Consider the following 24,896-nt stretch of genomic DNA (forward strand, 5'->3'; position numbering starts at 1 on the left):
ATCAATAAAGGGTAAACTTATGATTAATTAATTCTGATCACCCATACTTTAAAGAATACATAAAATTGACTTTTGAGAACTGTATGAACCAAAACTTTTTATCATATGCCCTAATGTGAGAAAATTAAATAAGCCAACCAAATACTATTTGGTGAAGGCTTAAAGTACTAATGGTTGATACTTTAAAAAAAGAAAAATTTAAACTCATGGTATCAACACTTTGGTGTGAGTTCTGGACAAGAGCTTTCTTTAGGAGTTAAAGTGACATGATAATAGCTCAGTTAAGAACATCTTCAAGGCTCTGCCTATCAATTCATGTTGATGGTTCAATGTTTAATGAGTTTTTAAGTAACAGTTTTTGTAGAAATAGGGTTAACAGTAGTGTCCATAGAAGATATAACAAAACAGACAACAACACAGTTCATGCTTACTGAGTCCTCACTATGTGCTGGCTGCATAGTAGAAATTTTTCTTTGACTAATTCTATGACTTGTTTTTGTTAATTATCTTCTCACAGAGAATTTATTTAACAATAAGATGGGACATACTGTGTCCCATGGATACTGTGTTTTATGGATATGTCTAAACAGAAATTCAAATGATGAGATATCCTTGCTCTTACTTTTGTGTATGTGTGTGTGTGTGTGTGTGTGTGTGCGCGCGCGCGCACGCATGTGCGCGCGCACGCATGTGCGTGAATGTGTTTCTAGCCTTTTTGTGATTATGTGTGACTTTGGGATTAGGAAAGCTGAATTGTCAAACTGAAGTGATCATATCCATATTTTTACCTCCAGATTATATAATAGTTCCATAACAGGAACTCAATGCTTACTTATTGAAATAAATATCTAAGGAAAGAAAGAATACCTGGCATGTTTGTAATGAGAACATACTTCTTTTATTGGTTTAAATTTTAAAATTTAATTGTGATAAAACCCTGGAGTCACCAAGACATAAGAATTCAGTTTCTAGGGCTCCAAAGCAATAGCTTCAAGGATCTAAGACTTATTATTATTTCTTGGAGGATTAAAAATTAGAAATATCATTTACAGAGAATTTTAGGAATTAGCTGTAGTCAATTTAAATAACTTGAGTTTTTCATAGGAAATATTTATAAAACCAACAGGTAATACACTAAAAAGAATTCTTCAGGTTTTGGGAAACCCAAATGCAGAATACATTGAAATGGAAGATCTAATCATGAGAGGTGGTCTGTGATATTCTTCTTTACCTACAATACCAAGATAGATACTACAGCTCTAACATGGATGAATTATTCCTACTGCTGTTCAGAGGCTCAACATGAGAGACTATTCAAATAAATTTAGCCCCAACAGCAACAGACATGTAAACACATCCATAACAGGCATTTTAAAAGTTAAATACAAATACTGCTCATCACTGAAGATAAGAGCAAGTACAATATTTGCTCCATTGAATGTTTTGGGAATTAAAGGACAGAAAAATAAAAAATACAACACAAAAGATCTTTGTATGTCCCCTATATATTTTAGAAAGCATTCAATCATGTTTATTCATTGGGGTCTGAAATAAGCATGAGTTTAATAGCATAAAGTCTGTCTTATTTTTAAAGATCTAAAAATAATCTCCTTTGATTCCCTTATGTGTTTCTGCCTTACTTATATACTTGACTATACCAGTAAGTTTTTTGTTTTATATTTTGAATTTATTATTTCAATTTAAATTTTGCTTTTTTGGATAACAAAATAAAATTCTAGCCATATTTATTCCAAAGAAATTAAACATGGATGCCTGTTGGTACTCACCCTCCCATATCTGTTGGCGTAGGACCCCGTAAGCAAGGAATGGAAAACAATGATTGTCTCATCCAAGTCCCAGATGAACACTCTCTACAAAGGAAGAACCAAATCAATGTGTCTGCCATTGGTTGAAAAAACTGTTATTCAGTTAACTTCAACATAAAAATATAGTCTTGAAATGGGAGATAAATGAAAAATAAGAATTTATTCTTTTTTAAAACACAACAGTTCCAAAGAGCATCTTTCAGAATTTTTTCTCCTTCCCTAGATATTTTTTCAGATGAGGCACAGGAGGATAATTATACTAGCAATGTCAATCTAAATGTAGGGGAGGGATAATGTCTATATATCCCCTTACTTCTGTAGTAGAATCTCAGTTTCAGTTGTGAAGAAACGAAAAATGAGCTATAAAGTCTGTTCTTTAACTTCTCAGATGCAGAAGGGCAATCCATTAAAAATTCCTCTTATCTCTGTTCATTAAGTGTTAAAATAACTAATCTTGTGTTTTATTCTTATCAAACCAAAAAAATTGAAAAATTTCATCTAGTGATCTTGTGTCAATTATTGGCAGTTATCAAAGTGATGGAATGTATTGTGGCCCTTTGAATCCACAAGTTATGCAAAAAAGGATAGAAAATACTTGGAAAAAGAAATTTCATCTGTGCTGAACAGGTAGACTTTTTTCTTGTTATTATTCCTTAAATAATACAAGATATCCATCATTTCCATAGAGTTTGCATTGTATCGGGTATTACAAGTAACCTAGAGGTGACTTCAAGTGTTCAGGAGGTTGTATATAGAGCATATGCAAATACTATGCCATTTTATAAAAGGAACTTGAATATCTGAAGATTCTGTCATTTGCAGGGGTGTCCTGGAACCAATTCTCTGAATACCAAGGGATGACTGTATATTTTTCTTTCTGGGATTTTTTGGTCCTCAGGTTATAGATACTTAACAACATAAGCAGATCACTTGTACTCTTGGACACTCTCTTGGGGTATTTTGAATTGGATCTGGAGGAATTCATTTCATAAAGGTCTTAGAGACATCATGAAAAACCTTCTAAGCCTGCTTCTCTTCCCAATCCCACTCATACCAGTACATATTCATGCACATAGATGTTCCTGGAAAATTTTTTTTCATCTTTTCAGCCAAAATAATTATGTTTTCAACCATCGGATTTCACTTTGGCAAAAGCAGAAACTTAATTGCAGTGGATTCAGGGCTATGAAATCCACCACCCTTTAAGTTCTTACTTAATCCCTCCTGCTTTTGAACTGTACCAAAACATGTCTCACAAGGTGATTACCATTTTAGTTTAGAACATTCCAGGCTTTCCTTTCTCAATATACACAAGTGGGTCTTCAATTTCAAAGTGGACTTTATTAAACATTTTTAGTTTGGCACTTCTTTAATAGAAATGGCAATGGTATTGAACAGTACAAAATAATTTTGCTCAAGCATAATGACATAGCTTACTATATTTCCTTAGAGAAAAATACATAAATGCTTTACCATATAGTTAATATGAAAGAAAACACAGAAATAAATCATTGTATAGGGCATGCAATGTAGCTCAATGGTAACGGCTTCCCTAGTATACATAAGGCCTTGAGTTCCATCTCCAGCATCCAAAAAAAAAAAAATTGCAAAATCTATAGTTGATATGGAAGAGAGAAAAAATTGCTTTAATGGTAGTATAAAAAAGAAAGCAATAACAAAAGCATTTGGATACAGATCACGGCTGTTTCTGTAGAATCCAATCAGCTACAGGATGCCCTATATTTACTTGGGTGTCAGCAATGACATACCTCAAGATCAGAATCCGGAGGAGGTGAAGGATTATTGTTTCTTCTTCCCCGTCCACGTGATTTCCCATCTGAACCTCGACGTAATCGATCAGAATCTGAATCTTTAATGGGTGTTGAAGGGCTGTGTATTGTACTGTATTCTGTAAGAATATAGGAAGGACTTTCATCTTTTAGTTCCACCACCATGGTATCAAGATTAACCTTGTTTTAATTCAGAGGGAAGTTTGAAAAGTAAAACACATTTTGTTCTGCTTAAGTCCTACGTTATCTTTAACTTGCATTTGGTAAAGCATTTATGAGATATCTGATTCCAAGATCTGTTTTGAAAGAAAGAGTGATTAAAAAGAATAAAAACTTAATTGGAGGTGAGAGAAACAGGCTGTACTAAGTTGCCTAGATATTCCTTGTGGTTCTGTCATTAGACGGTATATACTCCCTCCCCCATCCACTTCTCTCACTCCACAAATGGCACCAGGGTACACTGAGAGGCATACATGATTGCCTCAGCTGTGGCTTTCCCAGCTCCAAGAAGGATTCTGGTTCATGGAAAGAGATGAAAAGGAAAATCAGCTCTGTGGCAGGGAAAACTCAAGCAGATTTTTTTCTTTGAAAAGTTTAAAATTCCCATTTTCTCCCCCATTTTATCTGATAGCAAGGCAGTGGACAAGATAAGGAGGGCAGATATGTAGACAATGCCTGAACTTTGTATAGGACCCATTACAGGGTCTTCCTGGGTCTCAGTCTCTGAACCAAACATCCCAACCCGGCAGAACATCAAAATTATTCATCTGGCTCACTTCAGAAAACCAATGAAATAATTACACAGAAACCACAAAATAAAGAACAACTCCCAAATGGTTAAAAAAAAGAGCTTGAGCAGTGGGTGAGAAGTGGGGGTAGATTCTTATCCTGTGTCCAGAATGAACACCTCTTAGGTAGAGTTCTCCTCATTCTATCCAGTACAACATAAAATCTCCACCTTCCCCAAATTCCAGATACCCAGGGTGCTAGCTCTTACTCCAAAGCTCTTTCCCAGTTCTTTTTCTTTTTTTAGCAGATAAGGGTTAGCATCGCTCCATCTAATATGAGGAATGACTATTTTCACTCTGATGTGGCTGACACTGTATGTCATCAAACAGAAAACTATGTTCAACAGCAATTAAAAGGCCTGGCAGCCTTTGTTAATATACCATCAGCCATAAGTCTACCAGCAAGGCCATCTGTCATGTGAGTCAGAGCAGATAGGAATGGACTTAGAGTAAATTCCACTCTAAATCACAAGAAACAGCTCGGTAGGTCACATTTAATCTAAATACTAGCATAAGTTGTCACTATTAGTAGATAAGACTTTTTTTGCATGTACTCTTTCCCTCACTCACAAGAAGGCAAACTTCCTCATGTAAATTGATCATGCACTTCTGATACCCAGAAATCACAGAATGACCTATAAATCCATTAGTTAATTATGGTCATTAAGCCCATAACAACTCCTCTCAATGGATCAACTTCTTTAGTTATTTGGGATGAATTTTTGGGCTTATTTATCTCACAGGCTTGTTAGAATATGACACTGGCTGTTCAATATTAATCATGATCTCAATTTATGTTAATATTCTTGTATTACAGGGCCAGATGGTTTAGGTATCTTCTAAGACGTTCCAAGTCAAGCATCAATCTTCTATATTTTACAGAGATCCAAATGAAATGGGATTTGAAGTTGTTTTTAGAAGAAAGATGCCCTTCCATATTTAAAAAAATATACTGCAATGCACATCTCCATGAAGGCATCCAGGTCACCCCTATCTGAAATAAAACCTTGAACAATCTCTTTCAGGGTTTTAAAACAAGCATACATTTTGCAATAAGCAGAGATGGCATTTGATTCAACCTCCACTTCCAATATTTCACTATAAAATCTCTCTCAAAGTGTGACTTCTTTGGCTTTTTGAAGTTTCTATTTGAGAAGAACTAAAACAAGCCAATATCACACTGATACCTAAACCAGACAGAGACTCATCAAGGAAAGAAAATTTCAGACCAATATCCTTAATGAACATCGACACAAAAATTCTCAACAAAATTTTAGCAAATCACATACAAAAACATATTAAAAAGATAGTGCACCATGATCAAGTGGGTTTTATCCCAGGGATGCAAAGTTGGTTCAACATCAGGAAATCAATAAATGTAATTCACCACATCAATAGACTTAAAGTCAAGAATCACATGATTATTTCAATAGATGCAGAAAAAGCATTTGATAAAATACAGCACCCCTTCATGCTCAAAACACTAGAAAAAATAGGGATAGTGGGAACATTCCTTAACATTGTAAAGGCCATTTATGCTAAGCCCATGGCTAATATCATTCTAAATGGTGAAAAACTGAAAGCATTCCCCCTAAAAACTGGAACAAGGCAGGGATGCCCTCTTTCACCACTTCTATTCAACATCATTCTTGAGACTCTAGCCAGAGCAATTAGACAAACCAAAGAAATTAAAGGGATACAAATTGGAAAAGAAGAACTCAAACTATCCCTGTTCGCTGATGACATGATTATATATTTAGAGGAACCTGGAAATTCCACCAGAAAACTCTTAGAACTCATAAGTGAATTCAGTAAAGTAGCAGGTTACAAGATCAATGCCAATAAATCCAACGCATTTTTATACATAAGTGATGAATCTTCAGAAAGAGAAATTAGGAAAACTCCCCCATTCACAATAGCCTCAAAAAAAATAAAATACTTGGGAATCAATCTCACAAAAGAGGTGAAAGACCTCTACAATGAGAACTACAGAACACTAAAGAAAGAAATTAAAGAAAACCTTAGAAGATGGAAAGATCTCCCATGTTCTTGGATAGGAAGAATTAATATTGTCAAAATGGCCATACTACCTAATGTGCTATACAAATCCAATGCAATTCCAATTAAAATCTCAATGACGTACCTTACAGAAATAGAACAAGCAATTATGAAATTCATCTGGAAGAATAAGAAACCCAGAATAGCTAAAGCAATCCTTAGCAGGAAGAGTGAAACAGGGGGTATTGCAATACCAGATCTTCAACTCTACTACAAAGCAATAGTAACAAAAACGGCATGGTATTGGTACCAAAATAGAAAGGTAGATCAATGGTACAGAATAGAGGACATGGACACAAACCCAAATAAATACAATTTTCTCATACTAGACAAAGGTGCCAAAAATATGCAATGGAGAAAAGATAGCCTCTTCAACAAATGGTGCTGGGAGAATTGGAAATCCATATGCAACAGAATGAAACTAAACCCATATCTCTCACCATGCACGAAACTCAACTCAAAATGGATTAAGGACCTTGGAATCAGACCAGAGACCCTGCAGATTATAGAAGAAAAAGTAGGTCCAGATCTTCAACATGTCGGCTTAGGACCAGACTTCCTTAATAGGACTCCCATAGCACAAGAAATAAAAGCAAGAGTCAATAACTGGGATAGATTCAAACTAAAAAGCTTTCTCTCAGCAAAGGAAATTATCAGCAATGCGAAGAAAGAGCCTACAGAGCGGGAGAAAATCTTTGCCAATCATACTTCAGATAAAGCATTAATCTCCAGAATCTATAAAGAACTCAAAAAACTCTACACCAAGAATTCAAATAATCCAATTGACAAATGGGCTAAGGAAATGAATAGACACTTCACAGAAGAAGATCTACAAGCAATCAACAAACATATGGAAAAATGTTCAACATCTCTAGTAATAAGAGAAATGCAAATCAAAATCACCCTAAGATTCCATCTCACCCCAATTAGAATGGTGATTATCAAGAATACGAGCAACAACAGGTGTTGGCGAGGATGTGGGGAGAAAGGTACACTCATACACTGCTGGTGGGGCTGCAAATTAGTGGAGCCACTCTGGAAAGCAGTGTGGAGATTCCTTAGAAAACTTGGAATGGAACCACCATTTGACCCAGCTATCCCACTCCTTGGCCTATACCCAAAGGACTTAAAATCAGCATACTACAGAGATACAGCCACATCAATGTTCATAGCTGCTCAATTCACAATAGCCAGACTGTGGAACCAACCTAGATGCCCTTCAATTGATGAGTGGATAAAGAAACTGTGGTATATATATACAATGGAATATTACTCAGCCATAAAGAATGATAAAATTATGGCATTTGCAGGTAAATGGATGAAATTGGAGAATATCATGCTAAGGGAGATAAGTCAATCTCAAAAAGCCAAAGGACGAATGATATCGCTAATAAGTGGATGATGACACATAATGGGGGGAGGGAAGGGTTAGGGTTAGGGTTAGAGTTAGGGTTAGGGAGGGGGGCAAGAATGGAGGAAGGAAGTACTGTATAGAGGGAAAAGAGGGGTGGGAGGGGTGGGGGGGAGGGAAAAAATAACAGAATGAATCAAACAACATTACTCTAGTAAATTTATGATTACACAAATGGTATGCCTTTATGCCATGTACAAACAGAGAAACAACATGTATCCCATTTGTTTACAATAAAATAAAATAAAATAAAATAATAAAACAAATCAAGTAATGAATCTTGTTGCATTAAGCCATTGCCTTGATTTCTGGATAGAGTTAATTTTGTTCTCAAAGCAGTTCATCTCATCTAGGTTCTTGTAGCTTAGATATACTCTTATTGGTTGTCCATTCCTTTATTTTTTGGTGTTTACTTTATCCCTTCTTTAATTTACAAATTAAAATTTTAAAAGTATATTCATCTCAGGTTTTCTTTCCTCCCCTTTCTTTTCATTCTTTCCTTTTTCTTTCTTTTTTACAAATAGATAAGCTATAATTCTAAAAACCCGTCTCAAAAGAAGCAAAGGAAAAATGTGAAATCACATCATCTAAAGTTTTCACACAGAGGAAAAAAAAAAAACCCTAAAAGATGGACAACCTGATACCTTTAAATATTAAAGTAAATGCATGATCACACCTTACAGGCCTCCACTTAGTAGAAGGAAGATGAAATTAAAAATAAGGCAAATTACATTTAAAAAAACCTCTTGCTTTTTGTTCTATGAGGTGGAATTAAATGCTTCTGAGTCTCTCCACCAGCTTTCCTTACTCTAACTTCTTCTTCCTCTTAGTTGTGCAAAACAACTCAAATAATTTAATCTTCTAATCCGTGGACAGCTCATGTTTCACTAAAACCCTCTTTAAATTATTCTACTTTACCCCCACTGAGAGCATGGATGTGAAAATATTTGAAGAGTATTCACTTAAGAAACACAGACTGGATGCTATGTTTACCTTGTTCTAGGCACTGTGCAAGGAGCCTGAAAGGTAAGGATGAACCAAGTAGACATAGTCCCTGTTCTCTTGGAGCTTAAAACACAGAGGAAGGCATAGACAAAAATGAGAAGTTGCAAAACAATGTGGAAAAGGTTATGACAGGATAAGGCAGAAAACTGGGAGACCAAGAGGTCGTCCACATAACTCAGATCTCCAAGATAAAAAATGTACCCTAGGCAGGAGCATGAGCACGTGTAGGTACAGAGACAGAGTTTGTCATAATTAAGAAGGGAAAGCAAAAACTAAAGTGAAAATGACCTGACCTGAATGCACAGAAGAGCACAGCATTGAGGCTGGAGTGACAAGCAAAGAACTCCACAAGCAACGGGTACTCCAGCTCTAGCATGGAGAGAGCAGGAGAGAGGTCACAGTTGAGGGAGGAAGATCAGTAGGAAGATAATGCACTAATCCATGTGAGGGATGGTGGTGACCTGGACACAGGTGGTGGGGATAAGGACAGTGAAAGATATGAAGTATCATTCAGAGGTGAAATAAAAAATTACATACAGAAGATAGAAAAATTCAAGGACCATGCTCTTGTCAGTGGTGTGGCATCTGGGTGGATTTTAATATTAAGTATGGGACTTAGAAGAAGGAATTAAAGGGAAGAGTACAAGTGAGATTCAGGTTCAGCTCTGGACATAATAATTTGAAAAGCTTGGAAGCATTCAAATAAAGAGGCCCAGTAGGCTACTGGATTGCTCTGAAGCTCAGGAGAGAGATGTGGGCTGGGTCTGGATATTGATACCAGCTGTAATTAAAGAAATGAGTATAGATAAAGCAATGCAGTATGTATAGAAGGAATGAGCTGACAGATGTAAATGGAGTGTGAAAAGAAAATCCAGGTCAGTATGGCAGAGGAAGGTGTTTATCAGGAAGGAGAGAATGATCAATAACTTCAGATCAGCCAAGAGATATGTAAAATGAAGGCTAAATCCAAAAGTACTCCAGATATAGAGTCAGAGAATCCTTGGGAGACATGGCAAAAATACAAATTTGAGAAAGTAGAAAAATAAGCAGGGGGCAAAATTTCTAAAAATATAATTGATGACTTTAAAATGGCCAAATCCAATAATTGCTTTTTCAGTCTTTCATCTTCTCTGACCTCTTTGTGCTATGTGACCACTTCTCCTTTAAACCATGTATATATATCAGAATACCTTGACTTCCCTTTCTTTTCTTCATACTATTCCTTCTCAGTCATTAAGCCCAAAGCTTAAAGGCTGGTGGTTCTCTCCATCAGTGATACTCAAAAGAGCTGATCTTGGACAAGACGTGGAATCAGTCTGCCTAATAATATAAAGTTTCCTTCAGGAAAAAAGTCTTCTAAGATTAAAAAAAGAAAGAAAGAAAGAAAGCCAACTAAGGTAAACAGTGTGCTTAATACACAGCTGGTTACCTTCTGAAGCAACCCCTTCTGTTATGCTGGTCTAGTATTATATAGTCGGTGGGTGAGCAGCCAGTTGGTGGGCTGAATTTTGAGTAGCAGGCACTAGAGCTTCCTCCATGGTCCTCTCATCTCACTGCAGCTCTCAGCAGTTGGTCACATCTGTAAGAGGGATTTCCTGATAACCTTCAGACAGATAATGCTAAAGGTTTACCTCCTGATCTCTCAACCCAGTGTCTTGCTGTTTGCAAGATTGCTCTACCTGAATGTCCCAAGGACACCATGATTAAACTTGTGCCAGCACGAATTCTCCCTATTAATAAGTGTGACTAATGGTCAGCATCTCTCTAGCTTTCAAACCAGAAGCTCCATCAAATCAAGACTGTGGTTTTTACTCCTAAATACTTGTGGTCTAAGTTCAAGCTCTCATCGTCTCTTGCCACAATTCTTACAACAGGCTATTTCAACTATATTCTGCTCCACCACAGAGTTTAAAAACCCATCAGTGCCCCAAATTCCCAGCATGGAAAAGGAAAGAGAGTCCAGATTCTAGGACATGGAGCTCTGGACTCAGCTGCCACATTTTGAATCTTGACCTCACTGCTAACTAGTAGTAGGACTATGCTGGTTATGTACCCTCTGAATGACTCAGTTTCATCATTTGTAAAATGTGAATAAATGGGACAAAATCAGATAAAACTAGTAATATCCATAAAGGCATTTAGAATTGTGCATGGAGCCAGCACTCCATGTTGTTAACAACATTTAAAAAGAAAGAAAAGTCCCATGGAATCACTGTACAACCTCATTAACTACTCTCATAGTACCCCCTCATAGGCTACTTCAGAAAGACAAACCTTATTATCTCAGTGTCATGCTGTTTCATAACTTTGTACATGTTGTTCCTTTTCCTTCAAATGCCTTTTCTCAACTCTTACACTCTTACTGGTCTGTCTATGAAATTCCTATTAACCTTGGAGATGACACTCAATGATCTTCTTTGTGAATTTTCTCTCTAAATCACGTTTGCTTCTTTGTAATTACTCTCCTACCTCTATTATTGGGCCATATGATATTTGCAGTGGATAATAAACAACTGAACAGAATTATTTGAGCAAATGTCCATCACCTCTGCTGAGAGCAGAACCTGGTGGTATTCAGTTCGGTATTCTGAGAGTACAGTGTCCAGAATGCAAAGTAGATGTGAAAAAAATCAGTGATGCAAAGAGTGTTTTTCAAGTCAAGCTCTTACTCTATTAAAGCTATGAAGGTTATCTAATTATTTCCACCAGCTAGTCAAAACATTTATAAATGGGAAATAGCTGTATTTACTTTAGAAGCTCATTGAAAAGGGAAATAACAGTATTTACTTTAGAAGCTCATTGAAAAGTTAATGTTTACCTATTCAATCATAAAATATTAAAATCTACACAAGATCATTAAAATTCTACATTTGTAAATACTACAGAATGTTTCCATAAATCCTTCAGTATTAGAAAGAAAAACAAAGACCTGGAACTCAGAAAAGTTCATCCAATTCCCCTGAGGGAAAAACTCCTACTTGAGCTTTGGGGAAGTGACTTCCAGGTTTTTCAGTTCTCAGTCTCCCTGTCAAATTGAGGACATAGTTAGGGCTACTTAACTTTAAAGTTCTTCTACCTATAGATATACACTTACCAAACCTTCCTAATGGTTAGCTCTTGGTCTTGCCTCTTAAACAGATTAGTCACCTTCCAACTCAGGTTAAGTTCAACCTTCACCAACCATCAGTTTAGTGTCTACTTTAGTCCAAATTCTTTATCCAGTTGTATCCTTATCCTCCCTCAGCATGTCATCTGTTTGCTTACACATACTGCCAAAGAGTTTTCAAAAGGAGTCTATCACTTTAACCTGGATCCATTTTATCTTAACCTTATGTACCACTGGCTGCTCTTGTAAGTCATTGCTGTTTTATCAGATGTAGAATGGTAGCCAGGATTTTTAATTTGTGTATTGGAGAAGCTTGTATATATTTACTTAAAAATGATTTTTCCTTTTGTGAACTGTCAAAATCCATTGCCAATTTTTAATTAATTGATTGATTGCAATGCCAGAGATTAACCCAGTGGTGCTCTACTACTGAACTATACCCCCAACTCTTTTTATTTAATTTTGAGACAGGGTCTTGCTAATTTGCCTGAACTGGCCTTGAACTTGCGATCCTCCTCCTCAACCACCTGAGGAGCTGGGATTACAGGAGTGTGCTGCCATGCCTGGCTGCTGACTTTCTATATTCTTTTGAGATATATTTATATATATGTATATATATGTGTGTATATATATATATGCACATACACACACACATATACATATATATGTATATATAAATATAAACCCTTTTTTATATTTGCATATTTTTCCCCAGTCTAATATTCTTGAAATTATGCTTTCCTTCACAGAAGCTTTTTATTTTCACAGTGTCTTGCTACACAGCGTGAAGGCCTGGTTGGCTCCTTGAAGATTTAGGGATAAGCGTTCACATTTATTCTAGAGTAGCAGGAGACTTCTGATCTAATCTTACACCCCTGGGACTGGATATGCCAGTGGTGGCTATAAAGGAAGTAGAATACCGGGCTCCCACAGGCTCCCTTCTCTGTGCTCGGGGAGGACGGAAGTCATTCTTACTCATTTCTAAGTCTGAGTGAGGTGAAGGACTACTCCCCACAAACAGAATGAAGTAACTGATCTCTGAGCAGAGAGGAAGCTCTCACCACATGTACAATGACACTGGAGTGAGGCCAGAGGAACTATGTTCCCTGGCTGGATCCGAATCTGTCTAAGATGATACAGTGCACAAAATGAAAGGCAGAGCTGTTTGTGAAATCCTGAGAGAGACCATCTGAATTTAGTGAACACGAGACAGGCGAATCAATAGCTATATTCTATTTGTGGTTATGGGACCCAAAGAATACAGCATACCACTTCCCTTACATGTGGATATTGTCACAGTTGAGACTCAAACCTTAAAACACGTGGGATGATTACCCAAGTGCATGTAAACTGGATGCCAGACAGCAAGTGACACTGAGGCACCCCTGAACTGAGACTCTCAAAATCGACCTGAGTATCTGCAATATCTTAACAGATGGGATATCAAGCTCAAATTAAGAAAACTGAAAAGGATGCAGAAGGTTTCAGCTCTAATTCAACAAGGAAGGGATACCATGCTTCCCTTGGCATTCCCTATAGGAAGGCAGACGCATCAAGCTCAATGCTCCTGGCCAAAAAGAATTGGATATATCCATTGGGCATATTTCTGATGTTTTAAAATAGTTTTCCTATGGGAGGAAACTCTTTTGTGATGATTGAGTTTGATTACTTTAAGGTACATAAGGAGGGTGATATCTTACTTTAGGTTTGGGCAAGACAAAACCACATATAATGGAAATTACCCAGATTTCTCCCAAAGACTGTGAAATTAACCCATGGGATAGTTGGGTATGAGCTATAGGTATACTGTGGAACACGGAGACTATGTTAGTTAGCTTCATATTATTGTGACAAAAAACTTGAGAGAATCAACTTAATAAGGAAAAAGGTTTATTTTGTCTCATGTATTCAGAGATTTCAGTTCAATGGTCACTTAGCCCTGTTTCTATGGGCCTGTGGTGGCACAGTACACCATGGCAAGTACACATGGCAGAGGGTGCCTGAAGCAGAGAGAAAGACAGGATGAGGCTGGGGTCCCAATATCCACATCAAGGGCAGACTCTCCCAGTGAGGTCATTTCCTTGCCCTAGGCCCCACTTCCTCAAGATTCCACCATTTCTTAATAGTATCACTGGCTGCAGATCAAGCTTTCAACAACACATGGGCCTTTAAGGATATTCAAGATCCAAACTAAAGCAGAAACCAACTTGTGCACATAATGCAATTTTGATTCTTTTTGATTATTTGTTTCTATACCCTAAATAGTAAACTTTTCCTATAAAGAGTCAGATAGTAAATATCTTAGACTTTCTGGGTCATACAGTCTCTACTGCAACCACTCCAGCCTGCCATTACAGTGGCAGATAGAATACAGGACATTTGCAGATTCTGCCTGGGCTATTCTAAGCACCAGATACATTCATCTTACAAGTGATTTTGTTTTCATCTGTAACAGAATGGCCAGGTGTGGGTCCACACCTAATGAATCTGACATAAGATGGGCATTGTCCCAGGTCTGGGACCTGAGGGACACTTGTTTCTTGGGCTCTTTGTAGTCAACTGAATCTGGGACACGATCACAACTTACAGGAGCAGACAAGCATACCAGTGACAACAGGTAAAAACTAAGCTGCATTTTGGTTTGTTTGTTTGTTTACTAATTTGGTTTTTTTTTTTTTTTTTTTTTTTGGTATTAGGAATTGACCTAGCGGTGCTTAACCACTGAGCCACATCCCTAGTCCCTTTTAGTTTTTTGAGACAGTCTCACCAAGTTGCTTAGAGCCTCACTAAGTTGCTGAGGCTGGCTTAGAACTCACAATCTTCTTGCCTTTGAGCCACTAGGATTACAGGTATGCACCACCATGCCTGGCGTTATGTTGCATTTCTGAGAAAAGAAAAACTAAGAGGCCCTACCATGGTCAAGACAAGTTGCTCACTATAGAAAAGTTAGAAAATTTAGGTAAAAAGGCAAATGGGAAAGGAGCATGCAGGATTTTCACATTGAGCATTTAGATTTTCCCTGACTTAAGATGACATCTCACAGCCTAATCCGATAAATATTTTTCTGTTACGACTTGATCTTTAATGTCTACCCAAATGCTCATGTTTTTAGCAATGTGGTGATTCTCAGAGGTGAAAAGACTGGATTATGAAAAGTCTGACCTCATTAGTGGATTAATCCACTAATTATTAATTTGAATTAATAATTCAAATAGACTACTGTGTGGGAACTACAGGCAGGTGAGTGTGGCTAAAGGAAGTACATCTCTAGAGTTGTGGTCTTGGGAACTACATCTGTCCTGGTCCCTTCCTCCCTCTCTGCTTCCCAGCATCCATGAGCTGAGCAGCTTTCCTCTGCCATGCCCCTCCACCGTGATGTTCTGCCTTATCTCAGGCCCACAGCAATAGAGTTGGCCAATCATGAACTGAGACCTCTGAAACTATGTGCCAACATAACCTTTTCTTCTTCTAAGTTGTTCTCGGCAGTTTTTGGTTACAGGGACGAACTTGACTCACATAATTTCTAACTGTGACCACCTCTAATTCTCCAGACAACGTCACAGAAAACGATCTTTGCTCCTGTAAGGCAGCTGGGGAAAGGGTGCCTGGATCCAACCTCTACAGGCCGAGTTCCTCAGCATTCAAAACTGAAATTCCTCTTATTCTCAGAACTCTAAAGAAATTCCGGTGGTGGCCTAAACTTCATGCTTGAATTCTCATGTGACAGAAAACCATAGAAACTAAATGCTCATAATAGAAGATGTATGTATATGCACGCATTCATTCAGCTTTCCTAACTTTTTTCCCTAACAACAGGGGAATATTGGACTATTCCTTTGAAAAGATCTTTATATGATGTTGCTTTATAAAAAAATCTTGGGAACAAATCAGTGTGAAGAAGCCTCATCTTTGCATTGGATCTCATCTTCTGCTCATACGATCCTTTGCTACTAGAATTTTGGGAATAAAAAGTATTTGTCTTTCTTTTCTTTTTTGGCAGGGTAGGGACTTCACACGTATTAAGCATACATTCTATCACTGAGATACATACACCCCTAGTCCCTGTCTTTTTTCTTTTAATGGTCATTACTGTCACCTCTGTACTGACAACAGACTGCAACCTCTGACATGGCTGTGGTTCACTCTGTCCCACCACTGGGCACCCTTTCTTTCCTATCACTGGGATCCAGATTCAAGAGACTCACTAATTAATGTGATCCTAAAGGTCTCTAAAAGATTAAAAATGTTTTCCTTCTCATTTTCATAGAAGCTTCTATGTCCCCATCATAATCTACAAAGATGGCAACCTTTCCAGAGTCCTTTCCATGACCACAAAACCTACTATGATGGTATTTCTACCTCCTAACCTCACTCCTCCCACTCTGCCCTCCCAGATGGTGCCCACAACACTGTCATTAGTGGCACTCTGAATCCACCAAGCATAGTACCACCTCCAGGCTCTGGTGTCTGTGTTTCCCCTCCCCAGAACACTCTCCCTCAAGATATTTTGGGGGGTCCCTGCTGAAATGCCTCTCTGCCAGAAAAATGCTTCCAAAACAGTTTATCTGCTCTAATCTACTCTCCTTACCCAGCTGTTCATCCTTCCAGGCACTTCTGACTGCCAGACACAATTTATGTTTCCTTGTTGCCTATGCCCTTCTGTAGAATGTAAGCTCCCTGAGGGCAGAGACTGTTTTCTTCACTGCTAAGTCTCTCATGTCCAGAATTATGCCTGGAACACATTGGAGGTTCAATATATAGTCATCATTTTCACAACGTGGCACAGGGAACATCCTTGATTCACACAGCAAAATGTCCCTAATCATTAATCCCCCATTAAAATTTGGAATTTAAAAAATTAGTTAAAAGATCTATTTTTTGGTTAAAAGTGGGGTGTTTTTTTTTTTTTTTTTTTCCTTAGCAATAGACACACACTTATCAATGTGCTTTCATGCTATTAGGGGAGGCTCTGACAGAAGACCCCAACTATACTTAGTGCATCATTCCATCCTCTTGATTCAAACCATGTAGAGTTAGAGAGAGAACTTACTTATTTACAGTAAAGGTGAGAACACATTAAATCCAAGAACTAAAGAAATGGATAGAACAGGACTTTCTTTAGGCTTTGGGAGTATTGCTACCCTGGATCTGTTCAGGGATATGTTGCTGAACCCATGTAGCAGATGAGAAGATTGAAGTTAATAGAACTTAAGGGCTCCCAGCTAGCATGGACCATACCAGGACACAGATTCCAGGACGTGGTCTCTGCAGCCTCCATTCCATCTGTCTCCTGCATCACATGACCTTCAGACTTGACTTGCCTTAGAGAAAGCATTTCTTCTCTAAGCCAGAAGTATTGCTAGGTGATGATGAGGACAGAGATAGGACAGAGAAAACACCCAATGGGCACTTAAGGAGGCTTGGCCACCACCTTCTCCTGGAGATTTGGGGCCAAAGGAGAGAGACTTCCTAGATCCAAAGTATGGGGTTATGAAACTCTCACAACCCCACAAATGTGATCTTCTCTCTTTTCATTGCTTGGGAAATAACCCACTGTAGAAGGAATAGATCTTACATGTTATGGACTACCTGCACACCCTCCTTAACTTATATAATAAAACACAATCAATTAGTTAAAATGTCTCTGTAGTGGACAACATAACCTATGAATTAAGACCTCAAGGCCTGTTTACATTCCAGAAGGGACTTGGTAACTTGTAATTTATATAATTACCTGGAGATTATCTGTAATTGAATTTCCTCAACGGTAAAATGCAGATAGCACCATTTTAAAGATATCAAGTAATTAATGCATGCTAAAAGATTTTGTAAAAACACATTACTGTTATTGTCATGTTAAGTGAATTGTTCAAAGTCATCTCTCTGGGATCAGTTTATTTTTGTAAAGATGATGAAGTATCTTCTGTTCAAAATGCTTTCATCCTTTAATTAAATTTAAGCCTAATTTAAGTGCACTCTAATGGAAATTATGCCCTGTCCTGGAACCCATTTAAAATGTTCTATTTCTCTAGCTTTGAATAGATATCCCTCCCCATTTTCAGTCCCTCAGTCATTTGCTCTTTCTTTACTACAGATAGACTTCACCCCCTTTGCTATTCCCCCCTCCCCACTTTATATAAGAAATCTTTGTACATACATTCTTCATGAGCACTGTGTTTCTCTTCTGGCATGGTGTTCTAAAAATTCAACTTTTATTAGGTTTGGCTGTATGTATGGTTATCTTCTTTGGTGGTAAAATGCTCCTTGAGGACATAAAATGACCTTCTTGCTTTCTCTATCTCCGCAGAACTCAACAGAAAGTTTAAAATAAGAAGGTCAATGAATAGCTAGTGAAGTGCTGAGAAGCATTCTCAAAACTGTCACAGATGTCAGAAGAATCCATGCTTTCAACCGGGGAATAGTGTAATGCAATTTAACAGCATTATTAAGGAAGACATCGCAATAGAAATGTGTTTTGTAGTAACCTTTATCAATATCAAAGCTGAGTATGGGCAGGTGTTTAGAAGAACAAGTATACAGAGACAGATACTTCAGGAAGAACACTAAGAGAAACTGAAAAGGAAAGAGACTCCATGCAAATCCTGCAGTTCTTAGGATATTTATAAGGCAGTGTGGGAAGGAAAGTAAATGCAGAAATTCAGAATCCATGGTAGAGAAAATTAAATCTTACATTTGGGATATATTTTTACAATTGACAACATGCTTTCTTTTATACAGTAAGTGAATTAAAACTAACAAGGCTATTAATTACACAGGGGAGGTTTGGGACTTGGAGCAGAAAGCAAAGGTGAAAAGTTATGTGCTCTTGGGAGGCTACAATTGTACTATGCTATAGTCTGGATGTTAAGACTTGGTAAGATCTGGTCCCCAGGGTCATACTATTAGAAGTTTTCTTTTTTGTGTGTGCTGGAAATTGAACCTAAGGTCTCACACAGGCTAGGCAAGTGCTCTACCACCAAACTATGTTCCCAACCCTTGAGGAACCTTTAAGAGGTGGGGAGTAGGTCATTGAGGAGATGCCCTCAAAGGGGACTGCAGGAACCCAGGCCCCTCTTCTTCTTCCTCCTTTTTACTTCCTGGGCATGAGGTGAGTGATTTTGCTCCTACATGCACTCTGATCATGATATGCCATCTCATCACAGACCCCAAGCAATGAAACCAACAGATTACCTTTTCTCTTTATAAGTTTGTTATCTCAGGTATTTTGCTATAGTAACAGAAAGTTGACTAACTCATACAAGAGTCCTCAAAATGTCTCTGTATGCACATTAACCAAAAAGATGATATTTTTCAAAGTTGCAGTTATAATGCAATTTGCAACTTAAGTGCTTCCTGAGCATATAGTGATTGTGGTAAATCTTTAATCTGGCTCATATTATTATTGAATAAAACATTTTGTTTCTTAATTTTATTTTCTGAATAACTTATATCCTACTGCTTTCCAAGAAGGGTTTAAAGTTAACCACCAACTATCTACACAATAATGAGGTGATGTTTTAAAAACTGAAACAAAGTTTTCTTCTTGTAGAAGAGAAATTTGTGGGGGAGAGGTAGAATGAAGTCAGGAAGAGTATGGTTTGGACAGATCTGCTTGCTCTAAGGTTTGCAGTCAATGCAGGGCAAAGGCATGAAAGGTACTATGGCCCTTAGGGTGCATACGATGCAACAAACCAATTTCTGCATAGAAACACCACAAAGGGCTGCTCGTTGAAGGAATTCATTGTGATACCAGGAGCACATCCTCACGGTGAATCAAACAGCAGGTTTCACAAAATTCTTATCCATAAGGCTGATGACCGCTGACTGCAGAACTCCAGAGTGTAGAGCTTCAATGCACAGAGCACTCAAGTCAGGTATCTGGTATGAGTGTAAAACTGAAAATGTCTAGAAGAGCAGGGCCATGATGAGTCCTTCTGCCCACTGGCAGAAGCAAGTTTCTCCTTCAAGTGTTAAGCAGCAATAGGTAAGAGGTTATACTTCAAGTTACTTCAAATGGAGCAGCTAGTTGCTAGGTTAAGTGAGACATATGCTGTACCAAGTTAGCTGTGCTGAGAAATGACGTTCTCTAAGGTCAGGCCCAAGCAGGGGAGATTGCCACGTGGAAGGCTGCACAGTCCGAAGGGAGGGTCTGTACTATTTCTCAAAAAGCATTTGGGATGTACAAGGTCCTATAAAGTAAAGGGCCATTACACCTTGAGAAGACATATGAGTGTGTGACCATGAGAATTTTATACTTGGGAAATTTCTTTTTTTAATTAGATCTTGGCCAAAAAAAAGGAAGGAGAAAGAAAATAAAGGACCTCAGCAAGGCCTTGAATAAATTACATGATTATAAATTCTCAGTGAATACTAGGTTATCAAAGGATAGAAGGCTTAAAGAAGAAAAACTCTGAAAGCTTTAAGTTGTCAGACATAGCCCTCTCGCATAAAAATGTATGTAAAATAATAAAAATGTATGTAAAATACACATGTTGACTAATATTACAGGTTAAGAGCAGTCCAGGATCAATCAACATTAAGTATTTATAGAAAATCGCACTGACTTTCCCACCTGACTCCCCTTTCACACAATCACTAATTGAGGTCTCCCAGGTAAATTAATTCCTCAATCAAGTTCTAGAAACTAAATTAAGAGAGCTTCATCTTCCCTGGAGCATGGCCATTACCAACTCTCCAGTACTCTGTGGATAACCTCACGAAAATTTCTATCATTCTTCTCACACATTTCAACCACTGGCTTAAATTCCCCACAGTCATTCTATGTGAAAGAAACTGGTAAGCCACACTTTGCGGGCTTGATTCTCCAAAACAACCATAAAGCACAATGCACAACAGTAATACACTTTAGCTGGAAGAACTCATTGGCTTTCTGAGACCAGGGACCTTGACTTTCTTGTGACCTCTGTAGCTTTAGCACTGAGCATGGTACCTGGCATACAGCAAGCATTTATAAATATCTATTTAAAGTATAAATAGAAGAAGTGAACATCTGAGGGCCTAGTATGTGTCAATCACTTTGCTAGCTACTTACAACATTTAATTCTTAGTTACCCTGTTGACAAGAGGTCCAGTTTGAGCATAACTGATCCAAAAATTCAAAATTCTCCAAAATCCAAAATGTTTTGAGTGTAAACATCACACCAAAAGTGGAAAATTCCACACTTAACCTCATGTGATGGGTTGCATTCAAAAGGTAGATGTCCTAAAAATATTGTATAAAATTGCCTTCAGACTAAGCATATAAGGTGTATACAAAACATAAATTAATTTTGTGTTTAGCATTGAGTCCTACCTCCAAGATATCTCATTATGTATATGCAGATGTTCCAAAATCCTAAAAAGTTTGAAATGTTCCGTCTTCAGAATTTCAAATAAGAGATGCTCAATCTGTATTATTCTCATTTCTTAGAGAATTAATATGCTAGGGAGTTAAGTAACTTGCCCAGAGTAATGTGGAACCAGGATTTAAACCTTGATTAGTGAGTCCAACTCCAAATTCCTAGCCACCACTCCAGTTTTTCTAAGCTCTACTCTAAAAAGAATGGAGCCCAAGAGATGTTCAGAGGCTAATCCCTGGTAAGTGGTTAGCCTGAGAAGAACACAGATGGAGAGTGGTACCCCACCAGGTACAAATGGGAATCAATATACATTATATTTGTTCTCAGTGAGTATTACTCTGAGGACCAAAAAAAGAATTAAATAGAAGAACTCTTAAAACCTGATAGCTTGTATCCCTAAGTGATCCTACCTTTGACTCACTGTAGAACACAGAACATCTATTTCCATCTTCAGAAGGTTGGGTCACCTAGGGAAGTATGGGAAAGGTTTCTGCCTCCAGAGACTGCCACTCCAGTGTGCCATCAGGAGTTGCCACCAACAGCAAGCTGTGCTGCCTAGAAAAATTAAGCCTTTCTGGATTCTTTATTCAGTAAAGTGAAGGTCTTAGGTAAAAAGCATCTATAAGGCTATTTCTAACTTTAACTTAAAAAGTTTCCCTACTGTTCAATTGCTTCATACCAGAGTTACTGAAATGAATTTATAGATGCAAGAGTTGTCAATTTACAAATTTAGCTGTGTTCTAAGTATATTTACATATTTTGTAAATTAGCTATGTTCTAAACCAGTTGTTTGATACTCAGAAATTGTTTTCTCACAGAAACAATGGCAGACATGACTTCCAGACCAATCTAGGATTAAGTCTACCAATAATCTAGGGGAAATGCTGCACATGTACAATGGAAAATAGCAGAAAATTACACTCTTAAATATTAGCAGTTGCATCAAAGTGAGAAGAGAAACAGTAGTATTTGCCTGAAATAATGACATTGTAGAAAATGCTATTTTAATTTTATAAGGAGGTATTTGGCAAAGTATCCAAGGGAGTCAGAAAGTATGAATTTTCAAAAGTGTTAGAAGGCGATATACTGGAATAAGAGGCCCTCTTTCACTTTAAAATGGATGTCTTCCATTTTCCCTGATACAAATCTATCATTATCCATATAGTTAGTACTCATCACCATGAACTTCAAGTAGAGAAAGGAAGAAAAAAATAAGTAAGCAGCCAAGGTGGAGAAGGAGGTCCTGGAGGTCCTGGAGGTCCTAGGGGAGGAAGGGAAAGGAAACGGTAAGGAGATGCTGTGGCAAATTGTTTCCTAAGCAAGACCATGAGAGTAACTTAATTAGGAGAGAGGAGAAGTGGGGATGGAAGGGATTCAGGGAAGAGGAAAAGAGAGACAGTGTGTGCAACTCAGTGCAAGCTATCCAAAAACTGGTTTTAAAATTGGAGAAATACTTCCGCTATGAAATAACCTGGAATACTCTCTACTAGATAACTATAACTAAAACTATAACTTCGGGTCTGCACTATTTTGTCAAAAACAGACCTCACTCAACCATTTAACACATATTTAACTGAATACCTCACAGTAGATGCTTCTGCTAAGTGACATAAACAATTAAAGAAAACGAATGCCGCTACTGCTTTTCAGGACTCTGTTTACATTTTCATTTCTCTGGCCCCCCACCCCAACCCCCACACTGGAAACTTCAGACCAGGTGACTCTGAGAAGCAGCATGCTTTACTGAGTAGGAACTCAAGGATGAAGCCAAACTCAGAAGTTACATCCCGGTATTGTTACTGACATCACCTTAGCTTTCCCAACTGTGAAATAGCAGCAATGCCAACTCTGTCTCTAGCTCACAGAACTGGGTGAGAATTAACTGAATTATATTGTCAGGAAAAAGAAAAAAAGAATACAGATGTGAATGTGTGTGTGTGGGGTTGGGGAAAGGTGGCTAGGGGCAGGTACTATGTACAATTTTATATAAGCAATATATATCCTTTAAAATACTCAAAGAAACCAAGGGGCTGTGTGCAGACTATCAGAGGAGATTTATTCTTCTTTATAAACACTTTAATATCTTTATTTCATCCCGTGCTCATGTATTATTACCACTCAGTAAATTTAGAAGTATTCATTAAATGTACTAATTTACTAATTTGGGTATCAAGCTAGGAATTAAATTGGTAGCTACTAATCTATCAATTCTGCCTTTATTTAACAGACTACAAAACCCACTAACCAGACTGGGTACATAGCTCAGCAGTAGAGCATTTGCCTAGCATGTTTGAGACCCTGGGTTCAACCCCCAGCTCCATGAAAACAAAACAAAACAAAAAAAAACCCACTTGCTAAACCATCTAATTTCAATTTAATGAAGCAGAAGGACGGCAAACACAGATAACTGTATGTCTTCTTCCCAAACATCTCCAGTCTAAAAATCAAATTTCTCAGTGCTGACTTCCTCCCACTTAAATAAGGGAACTTATCACATTGATTTGTGTTGGTCCGGTAGGGTGTTTATACTTCATAGCATTACAAATAAGAACCAATTAGTTAAGAAAGAAGATAAACATAATTTTGGGCAAGTTAGCAAACTAATCTAATTAGCTCAGTAACATATGAACCTACCAAATTTTGCTACGTCCATGAATGAATCCTGCATATATTATAATTATAATGCACTAATTAAAATAATAATAATGGAAGGGAGATCCACAGAGTAGAGCAAGTGGCTAAGGTGGAGGATGGAGGGGAGGGAAAGGTTCCTGGGGAATGAGATTAATCAAATGATGATATGTGTGTGCACAAATAAGACACAATGGATCCCACTATTACATATAGTTATAATGCACCAATTAAAATAAATGTACGATTTCTCATTTTGGTTATTTATTTATGAATCATTTTATCTATAAATGTAAGAAGGGCTGATATTTTGGAGTCCAACATATTAAAAGTGCCTGTATGAGGCATTCTGACATCTGGCCACCTAATCAAAAAACTAAGCAAACTAGTTACAAGTCACAAAGCTAAAAAGAGTGAATTTTTCACTTCACTTCTTAGAAACAAAGTCCAAAATGCACAGGTAACAAAACTCATTTTTATTATAATTCTGTCAGTATTTTAAAAAAGTAGACCTTATTTCTATGGCTTTTATAATCTCATTAAGTTTAACACTACATATCCTCTGGGGCAAAGGAAAGGAAGAAAGAATACAAATGCCATCAAGACAAACAAATCCAAGAACCCAAAATAAACATCTGTTTTGTTTTCTCACATCTTAATAGCCTGGCTATTTTAGATACAAATATTTGTTTTGCTGACAAATGTTTCCAAAAAAGTTAGTTGAAATTGTTTCATTGAAATGGTTTATTTTTGAGCTGAACAAATTACAAACTTCTCCAAAATCCACAGGCATCTGTGAAAATGAGCAAGTCTGGTCTACAGATTTCCCAAACCATTCACTCAGCAATGGACAGGCATCAAGATGCATGCTATTGCAAACCTCCCATCATTCCACAGTGAACATTCACAGGCTTGTTAGGTA

General features: G+C 37.5%; 1 protein-coding gene across 11 annotated transcripts in view; it reads right to left on the reverse strand.

Annotated features, from left to right (window-relative positions):
• EYA1 (EYA transcriptional coactivator and phosphatase 1) overlaps positions 1 to 24,896 on the reverse strand; it is a 314,781-nt gene that overhangs the window by 62,178 nt on the left and 227,707 nt on the right. For all 11 annotated transcript variants that reach the window (XM_079111714.1, XM_079111722.1, XM_079111721.1 and 8 more), the window contains 2 exons: positions 3,596 to 3,735; positions 1,788 to 1,871 (listed from right to left, as the gene is read on the reverse strand). In XM_079111714.1, the coding sequence (XP_078967840.1) occupies positions 1,788 to 1,871; positions 3,596 to 3,735 (224 nt within the window). The remainder of the gene's footprint in view (positions 1 to 1,787; positions 1,872 to 3,595; positions 3,736 to 24,896) is intronic.

This window comes from Sciurus vulgaris (genome assembly GCF_902686455.1).
Source record: "Sciurus vulgaris genome assembly, chromosome: 1".
Classification (NCBI taxonomy): domain Eukaryota; kingdom Metazoa; phylum Chordata; class Mammalia; order Rodentia; family Sciuridae; genus Sciurus; species Sciurus vulgaris.